At 42.2% G+C, this 24141-nt stretch overlaps 3 protein-coding genes across 5 annotated transcripts; 2 read left to right on the top strand and 1 right to left on the bottom strand.

The window, feature by feature from the left end:
- Positions 1-492: 492 nt before the first annotated feature.
- On the bottom strand, positions 493-8369 carry rbbp5 (retinoblastoma binding protein 5). 2 transcript variants are annotated; one of them, XM_053442685.1, is made up of 14 exons: positions 8218-8369; positions 6702-6727; positions 6377-6549; positions 5900-6040; positions 5651-5813; positions 5317-5426; positions 5082-5201; positions 4826-4979; positions 4612-4683; positions 4347-4464; positions 4077-4146; positions 3501-3733; positions 2992-3219; positions 493-867 (listed from the first exon to the last, which is right to left on the bottom strand). In XM_053442685.1, the coding sequence occupies exons 1-14, from the start codon at positions 8234-8236 to the stop codon at positions 815-817; spliced, it is 1680 nt and encodes a 559-aa protein (XP_053298660.1). In that variant the 5' UTR covers positions 8237-8369; the 3' UTR covers positions 493-814. The 2 variants fall into 2 exon arrangements, with proteins under 2 accessions (XP_053298660.1, XP_053298667.1); XM_053442692.1 differs by having other exon boundaries at positions 3142-3219.
- A 1793-nt stretch (positions 8370-10162) lies between these two features.
- Positions 10163-16412, top strand: zgc:153675 (uncharacterized protein LOC768179 homolog). Its single transcript, XM_053439667.1, has 3 exons — positions 10163-10549; positions 12955-13042; positions 14958-16412. Exons 1-3 carry the CDS (start codon positions 10541-10543, stop codon positions 15242-15244), a joined length of 384 nt encoding a protein of 127 aa, XP_053295642.1. The 5' UTR covers positions 10163-10540; the 3' UTR covers positions 15245-16412.
- Positions 16413-17052: 640 nt separating this feature from the next.
- hgh1 (HGH1 homolog (S. cerevisiae)) lies at positions 17053-24141 on the top strand. 2 transcript variants are annotated; one of them, XM_053445986.1, is made up of 10 exons: positions 17053-17201; positions 17795-17917; positions 20804-20942; positions 21073-21210; positions 21652-21803; positions 22128-22228; positions 22581-22679; positions 22995-23086; positions 23204-23326; positions 23456-24141. In XM_053445986.1, the coding sequence occupies exons 2-10, from the start codon at positions 17808-17810 to the stop codon at positions 23675-23677; spliced, it is 1176 nt and encodes a 391-aa protein (XP_053301961.1). In that variant the 5' UTR covers positions 17053-17201; positions 17795-17807; the 3' UTR covers positions 23678-24141. The 2 variants fall into 2 exon arrangements, with proteins under 2 accessions (XP_053301961.1, XP_053301962.1); XM_053445987.1 differs by having other exon boundaries at positions 17712-17917.

The following is a 24141-nucleotide window of genomic DNA, read 5'->3' as shown; positions in this document are numbered from 1 at the left end:
ACACACTTTTACTCTCTGGGATTGTTAGAACATTCACTCACGTGATTTTGGAGTATTTCTATGTTGCAGTATTGCTATTATTGGGTTTATAATTTCTACCTTTGAAACTTTGCATTTAAGAATGGTTTCATTTCACCATTATGTAAAAACAGCTAATTGCATAAAGTAACAGAGAATAAAAGAATAATTTTGGTCTGTGATTCTTTTGAAAAGTTTCAAAAGGTTTTAGTTTTTGTAAAGTTGTTTTAGATTATTTGTCTTCCCATATAAATCAAATACAAGTTATTGTAATCTTCTTAAAATAATTAAAAAAAACTACTTATTCAAATAGTGTCTCAGACTTGAGATCTTTAGAAGGAAGCAGGTTATCAACAAATATAATAAAGGTTTTGCAGATAAAGATAACGGAATATATGAAATATAATTCATACCTGGACAGTGGGAGATATATGTACATATCATGCCTTAAAAACAAAGTTCACACATCAGAGCTTTACTTATAAATCAGAATGTTTTAATACGTAAAAAAACAACGAGAGCGACAACATACACTCACACACACACGCTATCAGGACGCAGGCGTTCTATACATGAGGGAATCTACAGAGACAGAGGACATGTGAAATCTACTGTGGCGACTCGGCTGCTTCTCGCCCTCTCTGTCGCCTCCTGCGTGAGGAGTTTCCCTGTGGTTGTGAGAGGAAACAGTCTGTACACCAAACAGGCTGCTCGCGCACAGTCTGTACATGACATCAGGATTTGTGTCTTTGTCTGAGCCTATTGGTTTTTCCTCCACAAGTGTTCCCAGCCACGATCAGTCCATCCCTCCGATGTCGTGCTGTTTGTACGACTGTGAGACCAGAGTCCCTGCAGAAAAACACAAATATGGTCAGACTGACGCATCGAGAACATGAAAACATGGTTCACACAGTGTTCTGCTTCAAGTAAACTACTGTCGATTCAAAAATCAATGTCAGAAATGAACAGTCAACACAAACAAACTGTAATCTGATGTTGCACACGATGACAGTGAAATGTGCTTTGCCAGAGCACTTATCATATGGTGACCTGAACAGTCACGTCATTCTCTGTACTCTGCTGTTCTCAGCTTTTCCTTTTAATACTACAACTGCTGGTTTTCACTGATTATTAAAAAAAACTATCCAGTCAGTGTTTTTACCAAATGTAAAATTATCCTTTCAAGAATTTTATCAGGACAATGTCACCTTTGTAGTCAGATGTCACAAGTGGCTTAACATCATAAATAAACTTTGAAACAGACTAATGTTAAATAACTTAACAGGTCACCTTCAGCACAGTTACTAGTGGGCAGATGACACACATTTGTTTTATCTTTTAAAGTCCCACTCTTGTAAAATAACTTGTTTTTCCCTTTTTTGCTTTTTATATAATAAAAAGAATAATAAAAAGAAAATAAATATTGATCAAAATTAGCAGTCAGTCCCATGACTGAGTATTTCCACTGTAACTGCAGCAAACCAATGCCAGTCTGAAAAAACTGATTCAGAGACAACTAAGATTATTCAGATTTTTCCTTCTAAAGGATCCTAGTCACAAAATGAGGAAGGAAGGTGCAGAGTTACATTTTGAGCCATTTTAAGTCCATGAGGGGAATTTTCAAGACAAACCCTTTGATTATGTAATTTTGAGGAAGAAGGAAGGTGCTGTAAGCAACTGGAGTGGGACTTTAATAATTGACTTGTCTTGAATTTTGACTATGATGAGTTCAAACATAAATTCTGACAGAAAACAACATTCAGCGTCGCACACACACAGAAACAGACACTGACAGAATCTAAGCTGCTGCAGACAACTTTCATGTCACATGGAAAACGAAGGAGCGAGCTGGGAGCGGGAGCAGGAGGGTCAAAGGCCAAGCAGGAAGTAGATGTAGACTAGCCAGCTAGCCTGCCAGGAAACAAGCTGCGCCATCCCACCGTTAGCCACGTCAACGCCTATCTGCAAACCACAGTCCAACTTCACCAAAGTTTAGAGGACAGCAAATTATCTAGAGTGGGGGTGAAGCTAGCGGAGGTAATACAGTTATAAAACCACAGTCTGAGAGAAACTGTCTGTGCAAACTGCATCGGACCGTAAAGACATACAGCTCGTTTTTTAATCAGACAACTGATCACAGATACTACTGCTCATAATGCCACAGTGTGGGTGTGTGCTTCCGCCAACCGGTACATTTTCATTCTAAATAAATGTATAGTCCAGACTCACGAGGTCCCCGTCACGAGGTCCCCGTCACTTAAATCCCCAGATTTGAGAATTTCCCCAGAGACGATACACAAAAGGTTCAAGATGAACAAAAACATGTTTTGTATGAGCGAAGTGACCTTTGACCTTCCAGCAGATACAGAACATTTGTACTATATTTGAAGAAATTCCCTCAAGGCGTTGTTGAGAGATCATGTTCACAACAATGGGACGGACTGATACCTTGAGAGCATAATCCCTGAAGTCACTGGGTGTCGCCAGCGAGGAGGCATCACATCAGTATTTACAATAGATCTTACCAGGGCCAACGCATACCAAGTTAAAAGAGATTTCAAAAGAGGCCTGTTGAGTATTTCAGTAACTTGCCCCCATACGGGTCCAGTAGAAGATAACTATCATTGTCACTATTAATGACAGAAAAACTTCAGTCTGGATTCATAACCTATTTAGTGATAACAGATCAAACTGTGTGATTTCAGTCTTTTCCAATGGATCAGATTTGATTTAAACACACACGCACACGCTCTGTGTTCTGGCCTCTAGACTGTGGCTTTACAACAAGTAGTCATTGAGCTGCGTGGCTGGGGGGGGGGGGGGGGGGGGGGGGGGGTGTTGGAGGAAGCAGTACAGGGAGGGGGGGGGGGGAGGTGCTTTGGAGACAGGCTGGACTGGTGAGGTGTCAGAGTAGCAGGGCAGCAGGACTAGCAGAGCTCCCGGAGGCAGCAGCAGGGGCGGTGGCGTGCTTACCTGGGGCCAGGCCCCCCTCTGCCCTGCCCTTCATCCCTATTCCTCCGCCAACTCCAACTCCCGGGCCAGAGCTGCCCAAGGCTTCCACGGGGAAGGAGGGCCGTTCGCCCCTGTAGGGCTTCGGTCTGAAGGTGAAGTCTTTGTCTTTACCTTTGGAGCCTTTGGGCCGACCCGCTGTCTTCTTCTTGGACTTGCCATCCCCTTTCACGCCCAGCAGGGGGTGCACCTCTGAGGAGAGAGAGAGCACAGAGTAATGGTCAATGCCCTGCCCTCACTGATTATTTTCTAAGACTGAACACAGTACAGCTGAGGGTGATGGGGGTGTCACTATGTTCTTTCTCTACAGGTGCAGTGGTCTCAAAATTCAGGATCATAAATTCGTATTAGTATCAGAACAATTTTTGTACTAGTATACTAGTATATAACTAGAACACATATTATTTTTCATCCGCAGCTGCTTTCAACTTCCTGCTGTTTTCACATTTGATCCTTGTTTCCTTCTCTCTCACCGTCACTTGGCACCCCCTGCAGTTCGATGGTGGTAGTGCGGGCTTTCTTTTTGGCCGGGCCCTCGGATGAAGGCTGCCGCTGCTTCTTGTCGCCGACGGCCAACGCCTCCTCTGGAGCAGTAGACTGGACCGAGGAGTCTGGGGGGGGGCCGAAGGGGTTTTCTTCAGGATCCTCGACTTCAGGGGCGATGGGCAGGTACAGCAGAGCCTTATAGTCCTCCAGCTCCTCATCACTACAGGACACAAACAGACATTACTCTCAGCAGATGAATGCGAATGAAATATGGATAAAAAAATGACTCAGTATTAAAGAAGATTCTAAATTATTAACAGTTCAACCACTGCTTTGATGTCAACCTGCAGTATAGATCTGATGTTGTTAGTTTGATTTTATTAACATGTTTTTCTGAAGACATGGATGAAAACAACTGAACCTGCATCTGCTAGTTGTTCGTTATGATACTATGATTACGATGTTAAAAGTTTTTAATGATTTAAAAACACTATACTTCTCAGTTTAGAGAGAAACACAGCTGTAGTACTTGTTTGTAGTAGATTGTTGTCTCGTTCTCTCACCTGCTGCAAAAAGCAACTATGGGGTCAACGGTGGTGACATCCACCTCTTCATCCTCTGCAGCGTCTGCACCTGCAACACGAGAACCAGTTTATAGTGAAACCAGTGCATCTGATAACAGAGCAGGTGGTTAACCTACCTACAGGCGGCAGTTTGACTCATGGGATTAATTCAATGTATATGACAAGAGAACAACAACAGCACACTGTGGAGCCGGAAAATGAACTTCATCATCTTTGTGTTGTGTGAGTATGTGTGTGTGTTAGTGTTACCTGTCTGCTCTGGTTCACTCTTGTCTTCATCCTCGATGTCAAACTCAGACTCTCGCTCCTCGTACTCCACGTTCTCATCCAGTTCTTTGAAGTCGGGAGCAAAGGCGCTCCAGTTTTCCTGCAGACGAACAAAGATTCAGACGTTTTTTAAACCACAAAATGAAGCCACATCTTTTATCCTGCATCGCAAATATTTAGAGTGAAATAAATCACCTGTGACACTTGCCTCATGTACATGTCAACTTCACTATTTCTGTCTACTTACCACTTGATTCTGAGCCCAGATGGAAACCACTCCACTAGAGATGGAGGCGATAATGGGACGTACAGGATGCCACTGAAGAGAGGTTTAAGGTTAGATCGTAAATTTCTGATTGTAAACAACCAATCATCTCAAAATAACTGAAATACATTAACAAAAGTATTATTTGTGGAAACTGTGTTCTACTAGTAAAGAATTTCAGTTCCGAGATCCTTACAGCGACATCCAGCAGCAGCTCTCCTCTGGTTCCATGCAGGATCTTCACCAGGTTGCCAATGCTCTTCTCCCAGATGTAGAGGGCGTGCTGCCTGGCTGAACCGGCCACAATGTACTCACCATCCCCGGAGAAACAGCAGCGCTTCCACGGCGTCCTGAGCAGGGAGAACAGGAGTGGAGGACAATCAACACACAGAGATAAGAGGAGGAGACAGATGCATCGCTACAAAACTGTGGTTTGTCCTGTGCTGACATACCTGTTGACCAGATCCTGTAGTTTCTGCATTGGCTCAGGTTCACCGTCTAGACCACACGTCATTATTTCCCTGCCGTCGTACACTCTGATGATCCTGTCTGCTGTGTTTATGAGGAAGCAACTGCACAGGGACAAGTGGACAAAAGTCAAATTAGATCACAAGCATATACAAATTTTGTATTTGCCAGCTGGGACTATAAATTAGGGTTCTTTGTGTTCTATGATCCTGTTCTCACCTGCCCTTCCTTGCAAATTCGATGGATTTGATGGCCGTCGTGTTACTGGTGCCAGTGGTCACTCTGAAAGACGCTACCAGCTCCTGAGTGTTTGTGTTCAACACGAGAATCTGCGACAACAGACAGAAGTAGATACAATGGTGAAGGAAAATAGAAAAAAGGGACTCAGCTCTGAGTATAAAATGTGAGTGGAGGGAAATGTTATAAATGTTATTTCCGCTGATGAAGCTCGGGTAAAAAACTGAGCAGTCTATGGAGGTTGTATGCATCGATATCTGCCTTTACGTCATTTAGAAATGTTCAAGTTCCGATTTCGACGAATAGAGAAACTGACCTTTCCTTTGGCGTTGCCTGTGTAGATGAACTCGCCCCGTCGGTCAAAGGCTGCCACCACATTCAGGTCTGAGTCATCATCCACAGGCAGGACAACGTGTTTGGAGTCTGACAGAGTCAGTAGGACCGGGGCTGACTTCATGGGACACACCAGCACCTTGTCCCTAAAACACAGACATCATTTTATAGATCTAACCAACCAATCATCTTACGTGTCACATGTACAGACAGATGCTGCCCGGCCACTCACATGTCTCTGGGGTGGCACTGCAGTTTCAGGATGGGTGAAGGGAAACGGAATCTCTGGTCACAGTCTCCAGTCAGGACGTCCCACTGTGAGACAATGTTGTCTGTGGAGGCGCTCACCAGCTTGTGTCCGTCTCGACTCCAGCTACACACACACACACACAAATGGATTCCGCACGACTATGGTCACTCAATATAACATCAGCTTATAGCACAGCTTTCATCATTAACCTGTATATATGCTGATTTCGTCAGACATCAACACCAAAATAAAATAGTGATTTTATAAACACTGCTCAGGAGCTTGGCACTGATTGTAAGTTTAACAGTTAGTCTTCATGAGCTGTGACCAGATAAATTTCTCATACTCAATTCAAATCTCATAACAAAAAGATCACACATTGTACTTGGACATTAACAAGACAGTAGTGCCCCCCCCCCCCCCCACACACACACACACACACTGTATGATGTCTCTCACCATAAGGAGCAGACTGGGTGAATATGTGCACTGATGATTTTAGCAATTCCCCGCGTGAGAAAGTCCCAGATGACAATGCGGCCATCATTGCAGCCCACCGCCAGCAGGGTGCCCCACCGGTTGAAGGTGCAGGTGAGGGCCATACTGATGCAGTCCAGGGTGCCATCTGCCTCCTGACAACACAAACAACCACAATGAAACCAGCAGTCACAGAAGCTTATCACATTACTGTGGTGTACAGTTAAACTAAATCTGGATGATTTTCAATGCACAAATATGAACAGGGACTTGTATCTCTTGTGTACATTAAGAGCTGCTGGTTTACCTCTGGGTAGTTCTGCCCAAACGATTCTAGAAGAGGAACAACAAAAGAGACAGTGATGAGAAAAACATTCACATGACAAAATACCAACCATTCATGTTGAGTGGAATAGAGTGAGAGCTGGCTAAGACACAATGGAACCTCCCACTTAGTGTCGTGCTTGTAGAAAAACAGAAATGATCATCTCCTTAAGTCGTCCCCCATTCACACCACAGCAGGCCAAACGCAAGAACCATACTGTGGATAGTAAGGATACTACACTGTAGACTTGTAGTAAGGATACTACACTGTAGACCTGTAGTATGGATACTACACTGTAGACTTGTAGTATGGATACTACACTGTAGACTTGTAGTATGGATACTACACTGTAGACTTGTAGACTTGTCGTATGGATACTACACTGTATCCTTGTAGTGTGGATACTACATTGTAGACTTGTAGGAAGGATACTACACTGTAGACTTGTAGTATGGATACTACACTGTAGACTTGTAGTGTGGATACTACACTGTAGACTTGTAGTGTGGATACTACACTGTAGACTTGTAGTATGGATACTACACTGTAGACTTGTAGTGTGGATACTACACTGTAGACTTGTAGACTTGTAGTATGGATACTACACTGTATCCTTGTAGTGTGGATACTACACTGTAGACTTGTAGTGTGGATACTACACTGTAGACTTGTAGTGTGGATACTACACTGTAGACTTGTAGTGTGGATACTACACTGTAGACTTGTAGACTTGTAGTATGGATACTACACTGTATCCTTGTAGTGTGGATACTACACTGTACACTTGTAGTGTGGATACTAAACTGTACACTTGTAGTAAGGATACTACACTGGAGACCTGTAGTAAGGATACTACACTGTAGACCTGTAGTAAGGATACTACACTGTAGACCTGTAGTAAGGATACAATGATAGACGTGTCACCCCTGGGCTTCTACATTAATGATACACAGGAGAGTTGACTGTTTCTGATCCTTATTCCTTTTATTGAAAGCAGAGACAGAAAAGTCAGTGTTTTTCTTCCATTGTGCACAATAAGCAGCTTTAGTAAATGTTTTCCCTGAACAGTGGCATCAGTGACGCTGTCACATGGACCAGCTGTGTGTTGTTTATTTCACACTGGTCCCATTCATCTTAAGAGGAAAGAATAACATGAACACTAACAAATATAAAGTTTGACCGCTCAGCCGTAAACAAACATTCAAATATAAATACAACTGGGGGAAACGAACTGACGCTAACGCTAAGCTAACGAACACTTCCCCTGCTTCCATTCAATTGAAACTGTTGATATTTCGGTAATTATCGGAATCAGTTTATCGGGTTAGGAAGAAATTCAAATAAAAAACCCTTAGAAAGTGAAAAGAGTGGTTCTATTGATTCATTTTAATTTAACTCCTACTGGCAGCTGTTAACATGCTAGGCTAATGCTAACCATAACAAGCGCACAGCGAGAACATGGAGGATTGAGAGAAAATGTGTTGTTTGAGTTTCTCACCGAGAAGTTCCAGATTCATCGCTGCACCACGGACGATCCAAAGTTTCCTAAACACTTGAATTTAATCAATATCTCGGTTTATTTCTCCACGAATTCACTTGAGCTTCGACCACAGCCGGAGACTGGCGCCGAGCCTCCAGTCAGGACCCCAAACAACGCGACGGAGAAAGTGCCTGAACGAAATTCACCTTGTTCTTCTTCTTCGGTCTTAAACGGAGGGGCGGAACTACTGCCATCTACTGGAGGTGGTTCACTCCTGCAGCTGCTGAGCCTACATTTGATTTCTGTCATTTCGTCTGTTGTTTATCTCAAAGCAGACAAGTGCATGTTCTACACTGGAAATCACCACAAAATCATTTCTTTAATAGGAAGTTAACTGTTACAAATTTAATATAAATGTCTTTCTCTGAGAATTGCTGCCATTCATTTCCTTCCCTTCTCAACTTGCCCCCACTAAAGAAGTGTTCCTTTCAGCCTTGTTGTCTGTCTGTTTGATTAAACAAGGATCTAAAAATATAAAATAATACAAAATAATAAAATACTAATAAATAAGAAAGAGTGGACAATGAATAGAGCAGCAACATATTTCTGTGGCCACACATTTTTTTTAATCTATTGGCCATCAATTAGAGTCGTATATGTTTGAATCTATTAAATAGATGTAAATAGATTATATTTATATCTAAAAGTTATTATTAAATTACAATCATCATTAATAGTCATATTACTGTTGTTATTATTATTAATGTTAGTACTATTATCATTATTAGTAGTAGTATTTTATCTAGTTAATACAGCCCTGATGTCTGTGTGTCCTCTGACAGTTTTATCAAATCTATTTCAATCAATATCTCTACACAGCATTTGACCCTTGACACATGTCTCTCCACGACACGACACTATCTTCACCGTCATGGTTTCAGTTTACATGACAGTTCAACGACCTGCATGTGAATCCATGTGGGAGCAGCACCTCTCACTTTACATGTGAGTCTCCTTTTAAATGTACATGACGCATCAGACACGTTCACAGGGTCAGGACACGCAGTCCTTTCTCAACTCAAACAGCTGACTGATAGTGATGATGATGATGATGATGAAGGATCCGGGGTTGGATCCGGAGCTTGAGCTGCAGCAGCCGCCCACAAGCCACTTCCTGTCTTCACAGTAAAGCCCTAACATGTATTTAATTGAGCAGTTACCATTTTTACATACATACATACATAAATACATGTAGGAACACAGATACAGTCTTTGTGATCACCATGCGTATTTAATTTCTAAATGTATTTAAGTATTTATTTCTGCATTTATTTACCAGTAAGAAGTTTAGAAATATATGTTTCTACTCTTCATACACGGTTTAAAAACTTCCATGGAGTTATGGCAGTCTGGGGGTCTCTGTGCAAATCCATTCACCACATAACAAAGGGACCCTCATTACAACCTTCTCTGCCCGCATATCTGTATTGTTCCATCTCCAATAACATATAAAGATTAAAATAATGTTTAAAGGACTTTAAATGAGGATTTAGAAAATACTCAAGCATCTGCTAAATGTTGCAAAAGTCTAAAAAGTGGATGATAAAGTTGAATATGCTTGGACATAGTCATGTTCATCTGCAACGCACAGGACAAATGCACAGAATGTACGTTTTGATGCAGGTGGATTTAACATATATGCAAACTTGGAATGAACCAGTGTGTAAAACTTTCTTTTTCTTTGTTGTTGTTGTTGTCTTTTAATTAAAACATGTATTTATGTATTAACTTATGTATTTCTGTTTAAATTAAACTTTGGCATTGTTATGTAACCGAAAATATGAACAAACATATTCATTATATTTTCTTGTACCTGCTCAATGTATAAAAACAGCTCCCCCCTCAAAAAAATGGTTTACCGCTATACCAGTGAGGCTTTTACTTTGAAGGTTGTGAGCGGAAGTGTAGTGCGTGGCAGCGCTTGTGTGTCTGTGTGCATGTGTGTACGTGTGTCTATGTGTGTGTCTATGTGTGTGTGTGTAGGCGCCACGTCGGCAGAACAGTCAGAGAGAAAAGCTGCTACAGCCTGATCCTGAGTCTGTGGAGAAGTTCGGAAGCTGCTGCTGCTGCGGATCGATGCGATAGAGATCTGAAAACTCCCCGGAGAAGAAGAAGAAGAAGAAGCGGCCTCCTCCTCCTCCTGTCCCCGCCCGAGCTGCAGCTTTCACCCTGAAAACACATCGCTCCAACCGCGGCAGAGTTTTGGCTCCTCGGCTGAAACACAAGCTGCTCCAGGCTCGAGTTTCTCTCAGGTGTGTTTGCAGGAGAAACACAGGGAACGATGGTGAAGGTAAGAAACCAACCGAGCGTCGTTTGGACATGTGGGGACATGTGGTTCAGTAACTGCGTGTGTGAGGACGGAGGTTTTTTAAATGAGACGTAGGTTGTGTAGCCACACGAGTGATGATGTGGATCTCCACCGTGACAACAGGTTGCTCCCTCTGTAGGTCTCTACGTGGCCTGGTCTCTCTCCCTGCTGATTCTCTTCAGCGGTGACCAGTGGCATTAATGGTTTTACTTTGGATTTCCAGGTCAACCAGTGGCAGCAGATTACCAGGGACGATGATAACCTGCAGTTCTAGCTCCTCACCTCGGGCCCCAGGTTGTGGGTCTCGAGAAAAGACAAACTGGGAGGTTGGAGTGATGACGATTTGCAAGGAAGACTCACCAGGAGTAAACATATGAATTATGCATTTGTGAAATAAGGACATTTCGTAATCAGACAGCCATGGTTCAGTTGCAGTATTGCTCAATCTGTGGCCTCACGCTCATCAGTGATCAGAGGTTAGCATCTCTTAACCCTTAACCTTCAAATTAACCACATTTTAACTTGAGGGGTCACAGGTGGAAAGGGGTTGGATCCACAGACCAACAGCAGGAGCACCATAGGTTCTCCTATTGGTGCTCAGACACCAGTAAGGCCTTTCTGATCAGGCTGAACACCTTCATGTAGATTAGCATACACATTCATCCGGAGTGACTTACCACTGAGGGACCTCGAAGTACGCTCTAAGGGCTGTATCTCAAAAAGTAGGACGCCAGGAAGTCTTGTTACGCATATCTTAATGGTAAGGGGTTAGGAGAGGACGTGTTCTCAGAAGAGGGGACTTCTTCTTGAGGTTCTTGACGATACAGGGCTCTCATAGCATTTTGGGGCTTGTTTCACCTTCAAGTAACCACAAATGAGAACAGTCTGGAGCGTGATGCCTCGTGTGCAGGGATGGTAATGCCAAACAACATTCCTTGGAGGAGCGCAGTAAGTGAGAAATGAAAAAGCTCCGTAGATTGGTGCCAACCCAGGTTTCACTCTATAGGAATGTGTTGATTAATAGAATTGTATTGGTATTAGTTGGAGGTCGCTGAACACGGGAGTGACATGTGCCCTTTTCCATTGATCAATACCAGAAGCACCGTCCGCCACATCCTGGTCCAAGGTTTTCACCATGCTTGAAGGGAGTTCTGACAGAAGGGTGCTGTATCTGTAGAGGAGAGAAATGAGCATGGGCAGCACCAAGAGTTTGGTGACATACTGAGTCCGGTTAGGTTTGATTTCTTATGTAAGAGACTGGGAAACAGCTGAAACATGTTCAGAGGAGGGTAGCTGCTGGTCATTAAACATTACAGTCCATATTTCTCCAGCCCTTGGTTTTGGCGAGACATCAAGAGGCCATTTTGATTGAGCTTGAGACCAGAATTTCTAAAAGTTAAGTTCTAGAGAGGTTTTTTCTAGTTCTTTCATCCATGTGGACATTTCTGTTAGAGAATCTCTCTGGGTTATTTGGACGGAAATGTCATGTGACGTTGTAAAGATAAGGGGACCCAGTATCCAACCTTGGGGTACCTCGCTATGACACATTGAAGGAACACCTATAGAGATAGGATTCAACCCAAGACAGCACTTTGCCCATACCACTGGTTCACCCTATCAAGGGCTGCTGATAGGTCCATGAAGATAAGAAGTGAAGACTAAGCTGCTGCTCTAAAGACACATGTCACAGACAAGTCATTGAGTTCTCTCTGAAATCCTGACTCACTTGGATCATGGGGACATTTTGTGAAAGGACTTCTGATACGTGTTTGACAAACCACCCTGTGAATAGCCCCATGTAAGAAGTTACAACACCGGTCAATAGTTCTTAACTTGAGCACAAGTGAAGTCTTTTTGTGCGGAGCTGTGTCCCGAGTCTGTTCAACAGCAGTGGGAAACGCTCCTGATGCCAGTGAAGCATTTATCACACGGTGTTGAGATATGACCTGAACGAGGTTGGTGGGAATGGGGTCCAGCTGTCAGGAGTTCTGATACCTCGTTCTCTGAGGGGAGAACCAGAGAAGTGATATGCTGTTGACCACGGGGGACAGAGAAGTACATGCAGTTTTATTTTTTGCCACATGTAACATTTTTCTGAGCCTTGTACTCGGCAAGAATCCTGTGAGGTGAAGAGCTCTTGACCAGGGGAGGCACAGAGGAGCATGTGGGTAGAGCAGCAGGATTGCTTCATGTTGCTCTCTGTGAAGGTATTGACCGTGGGGGGGGGGGGGGGGGGGGCTGCGACTGTAACTGAGGGAGGAAAATATTCACTCACATAAGTACTTAGATTGTAAATGCAGTCGTATACATGCGAGAGGTAGATAAGTACAGGGGTACTTGGTGTATTCATAGTAAAGCAGCCTGTGTGGTTTCCCTGTGTTTTGCAGAATGTGAACAGTGTTAACGTGGAGCCCCAGCCTGGGACCAGCGTGGCTTTGGAAGAAGCTGAACCCGCCTCCATCCAGCCTACAGAGGGTAAGTAGCAAGTCCCCCCCCCCCCCCCCCCCCCCCCCCCCCGGGGCTGCAATTCGATGCTAAAAACCATCAGCAGGGAATATGGTGCAATCTGTGCTCAGATGTTGCCTGGTGCTATTTCAGAAACTGTTGGTTTGTCCAGGGAATATGTTTGTTTGTGTAAGACCTCGAACCTGCTATTTGTGTCCCAGTGAGACACCGAGCAGCTCTCAGTCATGATTCTGTTTTCAGACCTTTTACCAGGTCTGAGGATCATTACTCAGCAGGTGAGTTGTGCAGATCTTATCATTAAAGGGTTATTCAGAAATCCCAGGTTTATAGTAATGATCGTGTTTTCGTTAAAGCATTTGAGGAACGGACAATTACCAAACTCATCATCTCAGCATTATTGAGCAGACAACGACTTCACTCCAGGGATGGTACGGTCCTTTGGTCCCGACTGAATCCTCTCAATGAGTATCTGATAGTGAGCCATCAAATATAGTACAAGAGGAGGTTCCCTGACCTTTTTTATGAAACCACCATCAAGTCAAATATTCTAACATTCAGTAGATGTACATCCTTTTAACTCGAGTGACTTTTCATCTAATAACCTGAGGTTAAATATTTTAATTCATCCAACCTGATTTATGACCAAACTCATCAACTTCCTGCTCATTATGCAAAGTAATCGTCTGCCTACTTGGGATAGTGAACACGATGAGGATTGTGCCTGATACACACAAGAATGTTAGCATTGTGACAGAATGCTGGTGTTGGCGTTTAGCTGAAAGCTCTGTTGTACCTCAACACAGCCTCACACAGCCACCTGCATGACTCCGGTCTCTAGTTTTGCTAAACTCGGCACAATTCACATCTGAATTTCACGACCTCAGCTGGGACTTTGTTTTCGGGAGGTGTAGGTTGGGATAGGATGTGATTTCTAACTGACTCACCTCAAACCAAGTGTAAGTACAGTCAAACTGTATATAATATCAGGAGTTTCATAAATTTGCTGATATTCATCTATCATATTTGTCTATATGAACTGTAGTTTATTTCAAATTCACTGTTAAGTCCTGCTTCAGGAATATTTCCTAATAATTAGGTGTGTACCTTCCCTCCTTGTTTAAATGTGATATTATTAATAATTAAGTGTGTCTTAATAATATCACATTTAAACTCCAAACATGCTTCATTAGGATTTTACACGGAGGAAAATATCATGGTTTTTATTAATTGATAAATTGAGTTTAAATCTGACACCCACTGTAAAACTGAATCTGTCATTATAGAAGTGGTTCGATTAGAAAAACATTGTTCTCTGTAAACTGCAGATTATTTACACTGCAGATGATTTCACCTCTTAAACATTGATTAATTAGGTCTATTGTCAGAACATTATTCAGCATTTATTTGGATAATTCATCATTTTTGCAGTTTCCAGCTCCCAAATGTGAGGATTTGATGCTTTGCCATTGAAAACTGAAAATCTCTGTATTCTGAAATGTTGATGAAACATAATTTTTATGGCCATTTCTCTGTATTTGCTGAGGGTTAGTGTTAAATCAGTAGGTTTGATACCTCAGGCAAGGTCCAACAGTCCCACACACACACTCATTGAGATAAAACCCCCTAAATATGAGAGTTTTCATCAAGATTGTTTGATTTCTTTACAAATTCACAAACATATTGAAAAACATCTTACCTCACAGTGTTAAAGTGAAAGAAAAAGGAATCCTGTTTCCGCCCCCTTAATCAAATATGCTCCAAATGTAAATGGCTTCTTTCTTGGCCCATCCTTTCGCCAAGTTCCAATAAAATCCCTTCATTGTGTTCTGTGTAATCCTGCTGCTCGGCGGAGGTAATTAGTTGCACATGTAGGTATGATGGTGGAAATATTGATTCCTCATGCTTGTGTTCCATTTGTTCACAGAAGCTGGCAAGGACCATGTGGTGGCGGCCCCCAGCATGATGTGGCGGGTGGGCGGCGGCCTCTTCAACGTCACCAAGGGTGTCGTGGGTGCTGCGGTGGGCGGCGTGGTCTGGGTGGGCGGCAAGAGCCTGGAGATCACCAAGTCGGCTGTGACCACGGTGCCTTCGATGGGGGTGGGGCTGGTGAAGGGGGGCGTGTCAGCTGTGGCCGGCGGCGTCTCCTCGGTGGGGTCGTCAGTAGCCAGTAAAGTCCCGTTCACCTCCAAGAGGAAAGACAAGGCTGAGTGAAGAGTCTGAGGAGGAAGAGGAGGAGGAGGACGTGGATGATGATGAAGATGATAAAGATGATGATGATGATGATGGATGATGGACTTGCCCCGCCCTGAGCCAACAGAGACAGGCCGCCTGCAGATCTCTGTCTGCCAATCAGACTCCATAGTGCCTTCAGATGCCTTGCTCGGCCTTGAACGCAATAGTCTTGTCACCATACCGAGATGTAGACTTTCAATGCATATAACTACCGTCGTTTCCTTCAAGTTCAGTAGTACTACGTTAACATGGCAACACATAATTACCAGGAAGAAATGCTGAGTCACCAAAACTCTGTGTGCGACCCCTGCCTGACCTGGAGCTGGGGGTTTGTACGGCTGGAACTAAAGATCTGTCTCCAGGGGGATTGCATGGACTGGGATCCACTGCAGCCTCGTGGTGAACTTCTTGATGCTGTTGAATATTTTTTTTTTAACTGTTGATTATCTGACTGATGCTCAATCTTTCTTTCCCTCTCTCCTGTCAACACACGTCTGGTGAAATGTTTTCTGAATCAAAACGCTGAAGACTTTTACTCTTTATTTTGTTTTTCCCTTCTTTTCTTTTTTTTTGCAGTGGTATGTAAGTAATATTAAAATCTGTGAGACAAATATAGCGTGTTTTTGTGAAAAGTAAAATGTTTCAACATTGGAAAACGAGGGATCAGCGTTGTTGTTCAGTCTACATCCTCCAATGTGTCTGACCTTTATTCTTTTAAAGAACCCTGGGCCTTTTTCCTGTTTTTACCCAGAAGCCTCCAGTCCACATGGGGGAACATTTATCTGAAATGTCTGGAGGCGGTAAACACAATCACATGTACAGCCACGCTCATGTCTTCACCACAGCTATGATATTCTTAAAGTTTTCTGTTTATCCTAAACGTTTAAATGCTCCGTCGGAGTTTGATAAGTTGACTTTTTTTGGTTTGTGTGAGAGTTAAAGGGCCAAATGTCGTCTGGAGACAGTAAAGGTTGAACTGCACCTTTAAATCCGAAGGGGAACATGTTAATATGCAATAGCAGCATTTCAATGCAACATTTGGAGTGAGTGGTAGCAGTTGCAGATTGGACTATGTGTATGTCTTGTATGTGTTTTTTCAATATATCAATAAAGTAGTTTGGAAGGTAAAAATATCTTTAACATAAAACCTGTTCTGTTGTTTCTGTGTGTGTGTGTGTGTGTGTCAATGTGTGTAATTTTCAAGTTAGAGGAGTTTTTTGTCAAATTATTTTGCGTCTAAATACAGTTTAGAGTTCTCAAGGTGTAAGAAATTAATTTCCTTACCCTCAAAACCTTTCCTAAGAAGATTTAGTTTAGTTCAAAGGATGGCAGTGTCAGTCAGTTCACCAGTTTGATCCAGATCATTAATATAAATATAAAGACAGTCTTCCCCTCCATGGCGACAGGCTAGCAGGCTTCCCACCATTAAAAAATAGAATAATTAAATACTTTAAAAATTAGGATTCATAAAATAAATACCATAAATATAAAGATTTTAAAAACATTTTATAGAAAAAAAATCTAAACTGAAAATAGAATTCCAATGAAATTAGAGTTACTTAAAATTTATTTGAAATAAAAAAAATTGATAAATAAAATGAAATATATGTGCTGTTCCATAGAATGAAAAGGAATAAAATAAACTCGATAATATTCGATAACCCAAAATACACCACATTTATACTCCATAAACACATTCTCGAAACATCTGAAGGTTCACAAACATGGAGCGACCACAGGGGGCGGCCACACGCAACTGGCACCCTCCAGCTGCTGCGAATCAAGAGAAGAAGAGAAGCAGGAAGTGAAGCCGAAAGCTGAGCCGCAGTGTCCACATGTGAACTGTGGTCGTTCCCAAGCAGAAGAATAAAAATACATGTTTACAAGAAGTACAGCAGCGAAATGAGAAGCTGACTGGTCCTATAGCCACTGAAAGGTAACATCGATTTATAGCTCATTGTTCATATTCAACATTAGCATGTAGTGAAGCTAATGGGTTTGTTAAACTGACAGATTGTTTAGTTCAAACTAAAAACTGATGCTTGGTAAGACAACAACGTTTTGAATGAAGCTGCTGAAGGAAAATATTATCGAACACGTATTTGAATGCTAATAAATAAACTATAGTCAGGATGTAGCCTCGGTAAACACAATTATTTTACTGAATCTTCTTTTCATATGTTAATATCCTGATTATGACACAGTAGTGAAGAGATGACTCTGGTTTCCAATGTGTTGACAGTGTGACAGCTAAAGAGTAAATATTACTGTGTAAACATGGTAATTACCTAACAAATGACTAAGTGTTTATTGCTGTTGTTGTTGATAATATATGGTAGTTTTCATAAACAATAAAGCACAGTAAAGAAGAGTAAATTAAGTATTGATATTTGATATGCACTGTTGTGGTTTCCTGTCATGCACAGTTTGGTTTTACTAATTTCAGGTCAGCCTAGTGAGGGTGGTGGTATATCCGTAGTGTTGTTGTGGGACCTGAGGGTTAACCGTGGTGTTGCTGCTGTTCACCAGACCCGGTTAGAAGATGTTGAGCGACTCTGAGGCTGCGGAGCTTCCCTCCTTCCTGAGCCCCGGCACACGTCCTGATGTCAAAGGTCACACCACAGAATACATCCTGGGACTGTCAGGAAACAGGTAGGCTGACCACGAGGAGCAAGAGGGGGCGGGGGGGGGGGGGGGGGGGGGTGCCATTCATAGTGATGGCTATGACTGACACTGAATCAAAACCATTAGTAAAAGTGTATTTATAATAATACAGATGTCTAATTAGATGCAATATCAAGTGTTATTATCATGAACAACACTTTAGTACAACACATTTTCAATAACATGAAATTAATAAGCACCTACACAAGGACTTAAATCCACTCCAGGGTTCCCACGGTACCTGGAAACCATGGAAAACATGGAATTTATTTGTTCATTTTCCAGGTTTGGAAAAGTCATGGAAACTGAGCAAAAGTTAACACTCACATTGAAATTGAAACAGTTGTCCTGGAAAATGTTATCGATGTGTAAAATAGTAATATAGTTAAACTATTGAGCACAGAATTAAGATGAATTTATAAAAACCCTTTACATGTGAACAGCTTTTCACTGTAGATAGAAATGGATGATCCCATGTTGTAGAACATGCTCTTGGCATCCTATCTGGTGTATTGGATGTTGGAATTCGATGCAGGAAACCTGGTGATATGGACTTTAAAAGTATAGTTTCGGATTGGTGGACTTCGGGAATAATAACCGAGAAACATTACTCGCAATCTCAATAGAAGGGTCAAATACATGCATTTCCAGCCAACACGAAAGCCTTGACATCTACAGTGAAACTTCTTATGCAAGTTTATCCTCAAAATGTAAGTAGCTGTGTTTTAACTGTGTGGTAAACCTGGGTTTATCAACGTTAGTTAGTAAGCAGTGCAATCTTCCTAACTAGCTAACTGCAACTTGCTAGCTAGCAGCTTACACTATAATTGTTTAGGTAATTTTTACCTTGCTTTTAAAATACTAGAACTATGTTTGATCCCCATATGTATTTCACTCATTGACTTTTCCTAAAACCGTGTTATTCACTACATTTAGGGGAGCTTGTTTTGAATTTGGATTCATTAATGATGGTTAGCAAGCACATGCAGTGCAATCTTCGTAGTTGGTATTGGTAGTTAGCTTGCATTGCTAGCTAACTACCAATACATTTTCACATTAGGCTGTGACATTACTTCTATACTAGTTGACATGACCAGTCTAGTCTTGATACATTTTTTAACATTCAATCTTATATCTACTTTTAGCTATTTTGTGATTTTTCGTTTTTTTCTTTAAAAAAAATGATACTACTAAATAGGAACATTTGGGGTGAGACATTTTTGAAAAATCATTGATCATGACCAGACTGATTCTATACATCTATACTGTTAAGCTAAGCTTACTAGTGAGGTTGCTGTACTGAGGAACCACAGGGGAACCAGCCTTATGTTTTCCCTTTTAGGTTCATTAGTTTGATTTACAAAAGCTTTTACAGAGTAAGAGTAGGCATACTACAGCCCTTCTACGTAAGACTCATAATCTCAAAAGCATTTACAATGTAGACTTGACTGTCACATCTTTTAAATCAAGTAAGTACTCAGGCAGTGTTGCCAACTCCTCAGTAAGGAAAGTAGCTATTGGCTGTCCTAAAAGTCGCTAGAAGTCGCTAAATGATGTCATCGCCTAATTTGCATAATCGTAAAAAAGTGAGAAAAAAAAAGCCTAAATATGTTTGAAATAAAAATGAGCTTTCTTCTACGGAAGCGTATTTCATTCACGTATTTCCTATTTCAAACAAACTGTTTTTTGAATGCAATACGCTTCCGTTGTCTTCTGTTGATTCTTGTTTTTTTATTTTTTATCTTGCCATTGAAATAGGCCATCACTTCTCAAAATAACGTCATGACTTAATGCTGTATCTAGACCCATATATATAAATAAATTTTGTCCTGTATTGTTAAATGTTAGAATATCAAATTGAATCAAAAGGCTGTTAAGTGGGGCGGAATTGCGAGCTCTACATCCAAGCCTCCTTTATCCGGGCTTGGGACCGGCAAAATTATCCAAAAGAGACACTCTGGTAGATGCATCGCGATGTGGACTCTGCATCGATGAAGAGACTGAACTCAATGATCCATGTTTTCCAGTGACAGTGAAGATACATTGACACTTACATCCCGCTCTGTAAGCCAGAACAGCGGCGGCCTTGCGCATGTGCGATTAATTTGCAGTCTGGAGAACGCGGAGTGTGGGTCTCCTCTCTGCTCTGACTGCAGCTGGGACTGCTGCGCAAGGCTACTGGGAGACTGACCGCCTGTGAGTGCGTTGTGACGGCGGAGGGGCTCACGGCAGCTGCTCGTTGAGGACAGTCACTTCAGAACGATACATGCTTTCACGTCAGTCTCCAAAACACCAGAAAGTCTCCAATATCACCGGAAAAAGTCGCTAGATTTGTCGCTAGTAGCTTTTAACAAAAAAAGTCGCCATGAGGATCTGGAAAGTCCCCAGATTTAGCGACAAAGTCGCCAAGTTGGCAACACTGTAGTCAGGTGTCCTAGGGGGTTGTCTGTGTGTGAGGAAGGGGGCGCGGATGGGGGCGGAAAGCTTCAGGGGCCTATAGATCATCACTTAATATGGTACCTGGAAAATCAGGAGGTAGCATGGAATTTTTTTTCAAGGCAAGCGTGGGAACCCTGCACTCACACAACAACACTATAATGTATTATAAACTATTTGTTATCTTTTTACTGTTTAACATTAATCTATAGAATCATATCTCACTGGAACAACTGTACTTTATATCTTAATAATCTACAAAAAACAACCTTGAAGAGAAACTTCTATTTTACTTGGCATCATTTAAAATGGTTTTGTTCTAAGTGTAACATGTTTATCTATTGCAAGTGCTGTAACTTTACTGTTGGATGCATATTTGTTTGTCAGATGTAAATTCTCACATAACACACATGTCTTTGTGTGTGTGTGTGTTTTTAGGGATGGCTGCCGCTTCCTCCGAACTAAACCTGATTTACTTGTTGCGCTCTTTGCGTTGACCTCTGACCCCTCAATGACCATCGTGAAGAACTGCTACCACGTCTTCATCAACCTGTCAGCAGATGAGACTCTGCACAAGGTGAGGTTTAAAATGAAAAATTATACACAACTTTTCTGTAAGTGGCAAATAAAACAAAACAAAAAGAACTGTACATCCCTCAGAGATGATTAATGTTATGTGTGTGTGTTCTTGGTTGTGTCTCACGCAGGTTTTGGTGGAAGATGTTAAAGTTGTTCCGGTGTTATTAAAGAACTTTCTGGATCCAGAGTGCTGTTTCTCTGATCAGAGCTGCAAGATCCTGTCCAACCTGACCCGCCACGTGAAGACCTGCAAGACTGTGTTCCCGGTGAGTCACTGCAGTTCCAGTTGACCTGGATAGAGGTTTTGATGGGGGGATCTGGGAGGGCAGTGGCTGGTTCCCACATTTGCTAATAGCGTAGCCTCTTCTGATGGCTAATGTATTGATTTAGCCTTTTTACAGTGGATTTATGTGTCTGTAAAACAGCACAAATCACAAATATCTAAATCGTAAAAGTTTTCGATAACAGACAGGAGGCAGAAAATAGACAAACTTATGTTAAACATTGCCAATCGACACAAGCTTGTCCCTCTTTTCTCTCATCTCTGAATATTAACCTGGTGCTCTCTCTACTTTGCTGCTCATTTAAAAGCCTCACACAGCTTTACTCCACCGATACATGAGCTTTGTTATGCACTGAACCTCTAAGGAGAATAGCAGAAGGATTCATGTTTGTGTCCTGCTCATCACGTGTCTCTGCTGGTCCAGGTCCTGCAGGAGGAAGTTGGTCTGACTAAACTGGTGGAGATCTTCTGCACTGAGGGTTTCAACAAGAAGGCAAATCTCCATTACCTGGGTCCTCTGCTGTCCAACCTGACACAGCTGCCCGAGGCCAGAACCTACATCCTGGACAAGGACAGGTGACTGAACACACTGCAGGAGGAGGACTGTGGTGTTTAAGTGGGCGGAGCCAGGGAGAATATAGGGAAAAGAGTACAATTTTTCTACGTTGCACTCAAACAACCCTTGCATGTGGTTGGATTTGCTTTGCTTGCTCTAAAAACTGTTCACTGACACTCAGATATTGTGTTGCTTGGACAGATTACCGTTAGTAATGTGCACTCAAATTAATCTCCAGCTGTAGTGTTGACAAATTAAATTGTGCCACCCTCAATGTGGGTGTGTTATGACATACAACATGTTGTAACTGTGTGTGTGTGTGTGCGCGTGTGCGTGTATTGCAGGTGTGTATTCCAGAGGTTGTTGCCCTTCACTCAGTACCGGTCATCAGCGCTGAGAAGAGGAGGAGTCGTAGGAACTCTGCGCAACTGCTGCTTTGACCACGGTGAGACACACATACACACACAAACACACACAACATTACACAAGACTGAGTTAAACCAGACACACGTCGTGAAGAGGAGTCCGGCTGCAGATTCCTATTGTTTGATTTATAGTTCAGCACACGATTCTACACAATGACATCACCACGTTAACACTAGATGGATGTGTCATACAAAATGAGGCCTGGGACTGTGTTTACTAGGATTCCATCCAGACAAAGAGTAAACACAGTCAAACATAATAATAGTAATACTAATAAGGGCTAGACTGAAGAAGAGATGCTACCTTATAAGTGTCCTTGTGAATCCTAACAGTTGGTCCAGGTGTCTGACATGTGTCCTCTCTGTGTCCAGGATGTCATGTGTGGCTGCTGAGTGAGGCTGTGGACATCCTGCCCTTCCTCCTGCTGCCGCTGGCCGGCCCAGAGGAGCTGTCAGAAGAAGACAATGAAGGTCAGAATGTCTTTCTGTTGGTAAACCAGTGAACTCAGTGTCACACCGGTTTCTGCTTTGTACATGCTGGTGCAACTAGGACCTGAGGGGAAGCTGCATTTTATTTCACTGGCCCTCACCTGTGGAATTTCGAGACAGAAATCGTGGTCCAAACGTCCAAGGTTCTGTGTCATGATTCCAGAAAATAGAACTGTGACACATCTCCTGACCCCACATATGACCACATGTTGTCAGCTGTTCACTTTAGCAGTGTGTGGGAGAGAGAGAGAATAATAATAATAATAATATATTTATTATTTTTGATGTGATGCTCAGGTTTACCTGTGGACCTGCAGTATCTGCCAGAGGACAAGAAAAGAGAGGAAGACGCTGGCATCAGAAAGATGCTGCTGGAAACACTCTTGCTGGTACACACACACACACACACACACACACACACACACACACACACACACACACACACACATAGAATGTATAAACATGTGTTTTCATGTTGAGCTCTTCACTGTTTGCCTATTGTGAAGCTGACGGCAACCAAAGATGGTCGACTGACACTCAGAGAGAAGAACGTTTACCCGATCATGAGAGAGTATCACAAGTGGGAGAAGGACGTGCACATCGCAGCAACTATTGAAAAAGTGATCCAGGTAGAAATGATCTAATCGCACAGTGAAGATATCAATAATCAATAATCACCTGAGATGTTGCTCCTGATTTTTTTCTCTAACTGATGATTTTAGTTGTGACTGTAAACCTTCTTTCTTCTCTGCTTCCAGGTGCTGATTGGTGACGAGCCGGAGACGGGGATGGAGAATCTGATGGAGCTGGAGATTCCTGAGGATGTGGAGGAGAAACTGAAGGAGGCCGAGGTCAAAGAGCAGCAGGAGCTGGAGGAGGAGCAGAAGAGACAAGAGGAGAGGGAGAAAGAGGACGAGGAGAACAAGAGGAGCAATGATGCAGAGACAGACAGAGAACAGGAGAGCGGACTGATACCATAAAAACTATTTTTACATTTGTCCATTGAAGCGACTTCTTGTCCTTCAGAATAAGAGCTCAGATCGTTACAGCTTTATTCAGTCATGAAAAGACATTTACAGAAAGAAACACGACGCACTGTGGTTTCTATCATCAGCTCCACAGGAGGAACACAGAGTCACAAAGTGACTGTAAGTATTGTATAATACCTTCATATTGGTTATGATACAAAAAGAAGAAACATGTTTTTTGTTCTGTTAGAAGCTGCATCAGTGATGAATTTTAAAACATTATTTGCTAAAAGCCTTTATCAACGACCAGGGAGACAGTTTTATAATATCTGTCAGTGAACTTGGGTTAAATTGGGAACGTACAGTTTTTTTTTTTCTCTTCTCACAACACAAAGAAAACTAATAATAATTTTGTAGCCTGATCTGAGAGGAACTGGCTCATTCAGTGTTTATTAAAGTTATTCAATTTTCTCTGC

Source organism: Pleuronectes platessa, chromosome 2 (genome assembly GCF_947347685.1).
Source record: "Pleuronectes platessa chromosome 2, fPlePla1.1, whole genome shotgun sequence".
In the NCBI taxonomy this organism is placed as follows: Eukaryota; Metazoa; Chordata; class Actinopteri; order Pleuronectiformes; family Pleuronectidae; genus Pleuronectes; species Pleuronectes platessa.
Note: the sequence above shows the minus strand (reverse complement) of the source record. Positions and strands in the feature narration are given on the sequence as shown.

Excerpts from the sequence above, each read along its gene's own strand:
- rbbp5 (XM_053442685.1), bottom strand. Across the intron at positions 5,202-5,316 it reads GAATTTGCAAGGAAGGGCAG|TTGCTTCCTCATAAACACAG; the intron begins GTGAGAACAGGA and ends GTCCCTGTGCAG. Across the intron at positions 3,734-4,076 it reads ATAGTTGCTTTTTGCAGCAG|TGATGAGGAGCTGGAGGACT; the intron begins GTGAGAGAACGA and ends TGTGTCCTGTAG.
- zgc:153675 (XM_053439667.1), top strand. Across the intron at positions 13,043-14,957 it reads CTCCATCCAGCCTACAGAGG|AAGCTGGCAAGGACCATGTG; the intron begins GTAAGTAGCAAG and ends ATTTGTTCACAG.
- hgh1 (XM_053445986.1), top strand. The coding sequence starts at position 17,808 with ATGTTGAGCGACTCTGAGGCTGCGGAGCTTCCCTCCTTCCTGAGCCCC. Across the intron at positions 22,680-22,994 it reads GTCAGAAGAAGACAATGAAG|GTTTACCTGTGGACCTGCAG; the intron begins GTCAGAATGTCT and ends TGTGATGCTCAG. Across the intron at positions 23,327-23,455 it reads CTATTGAAAAAGTGATCCAG|GTGCTGATTGGTGACGAGCC; the intron begins GTAGAAATGATC and ends CTCTGCTTCCAG.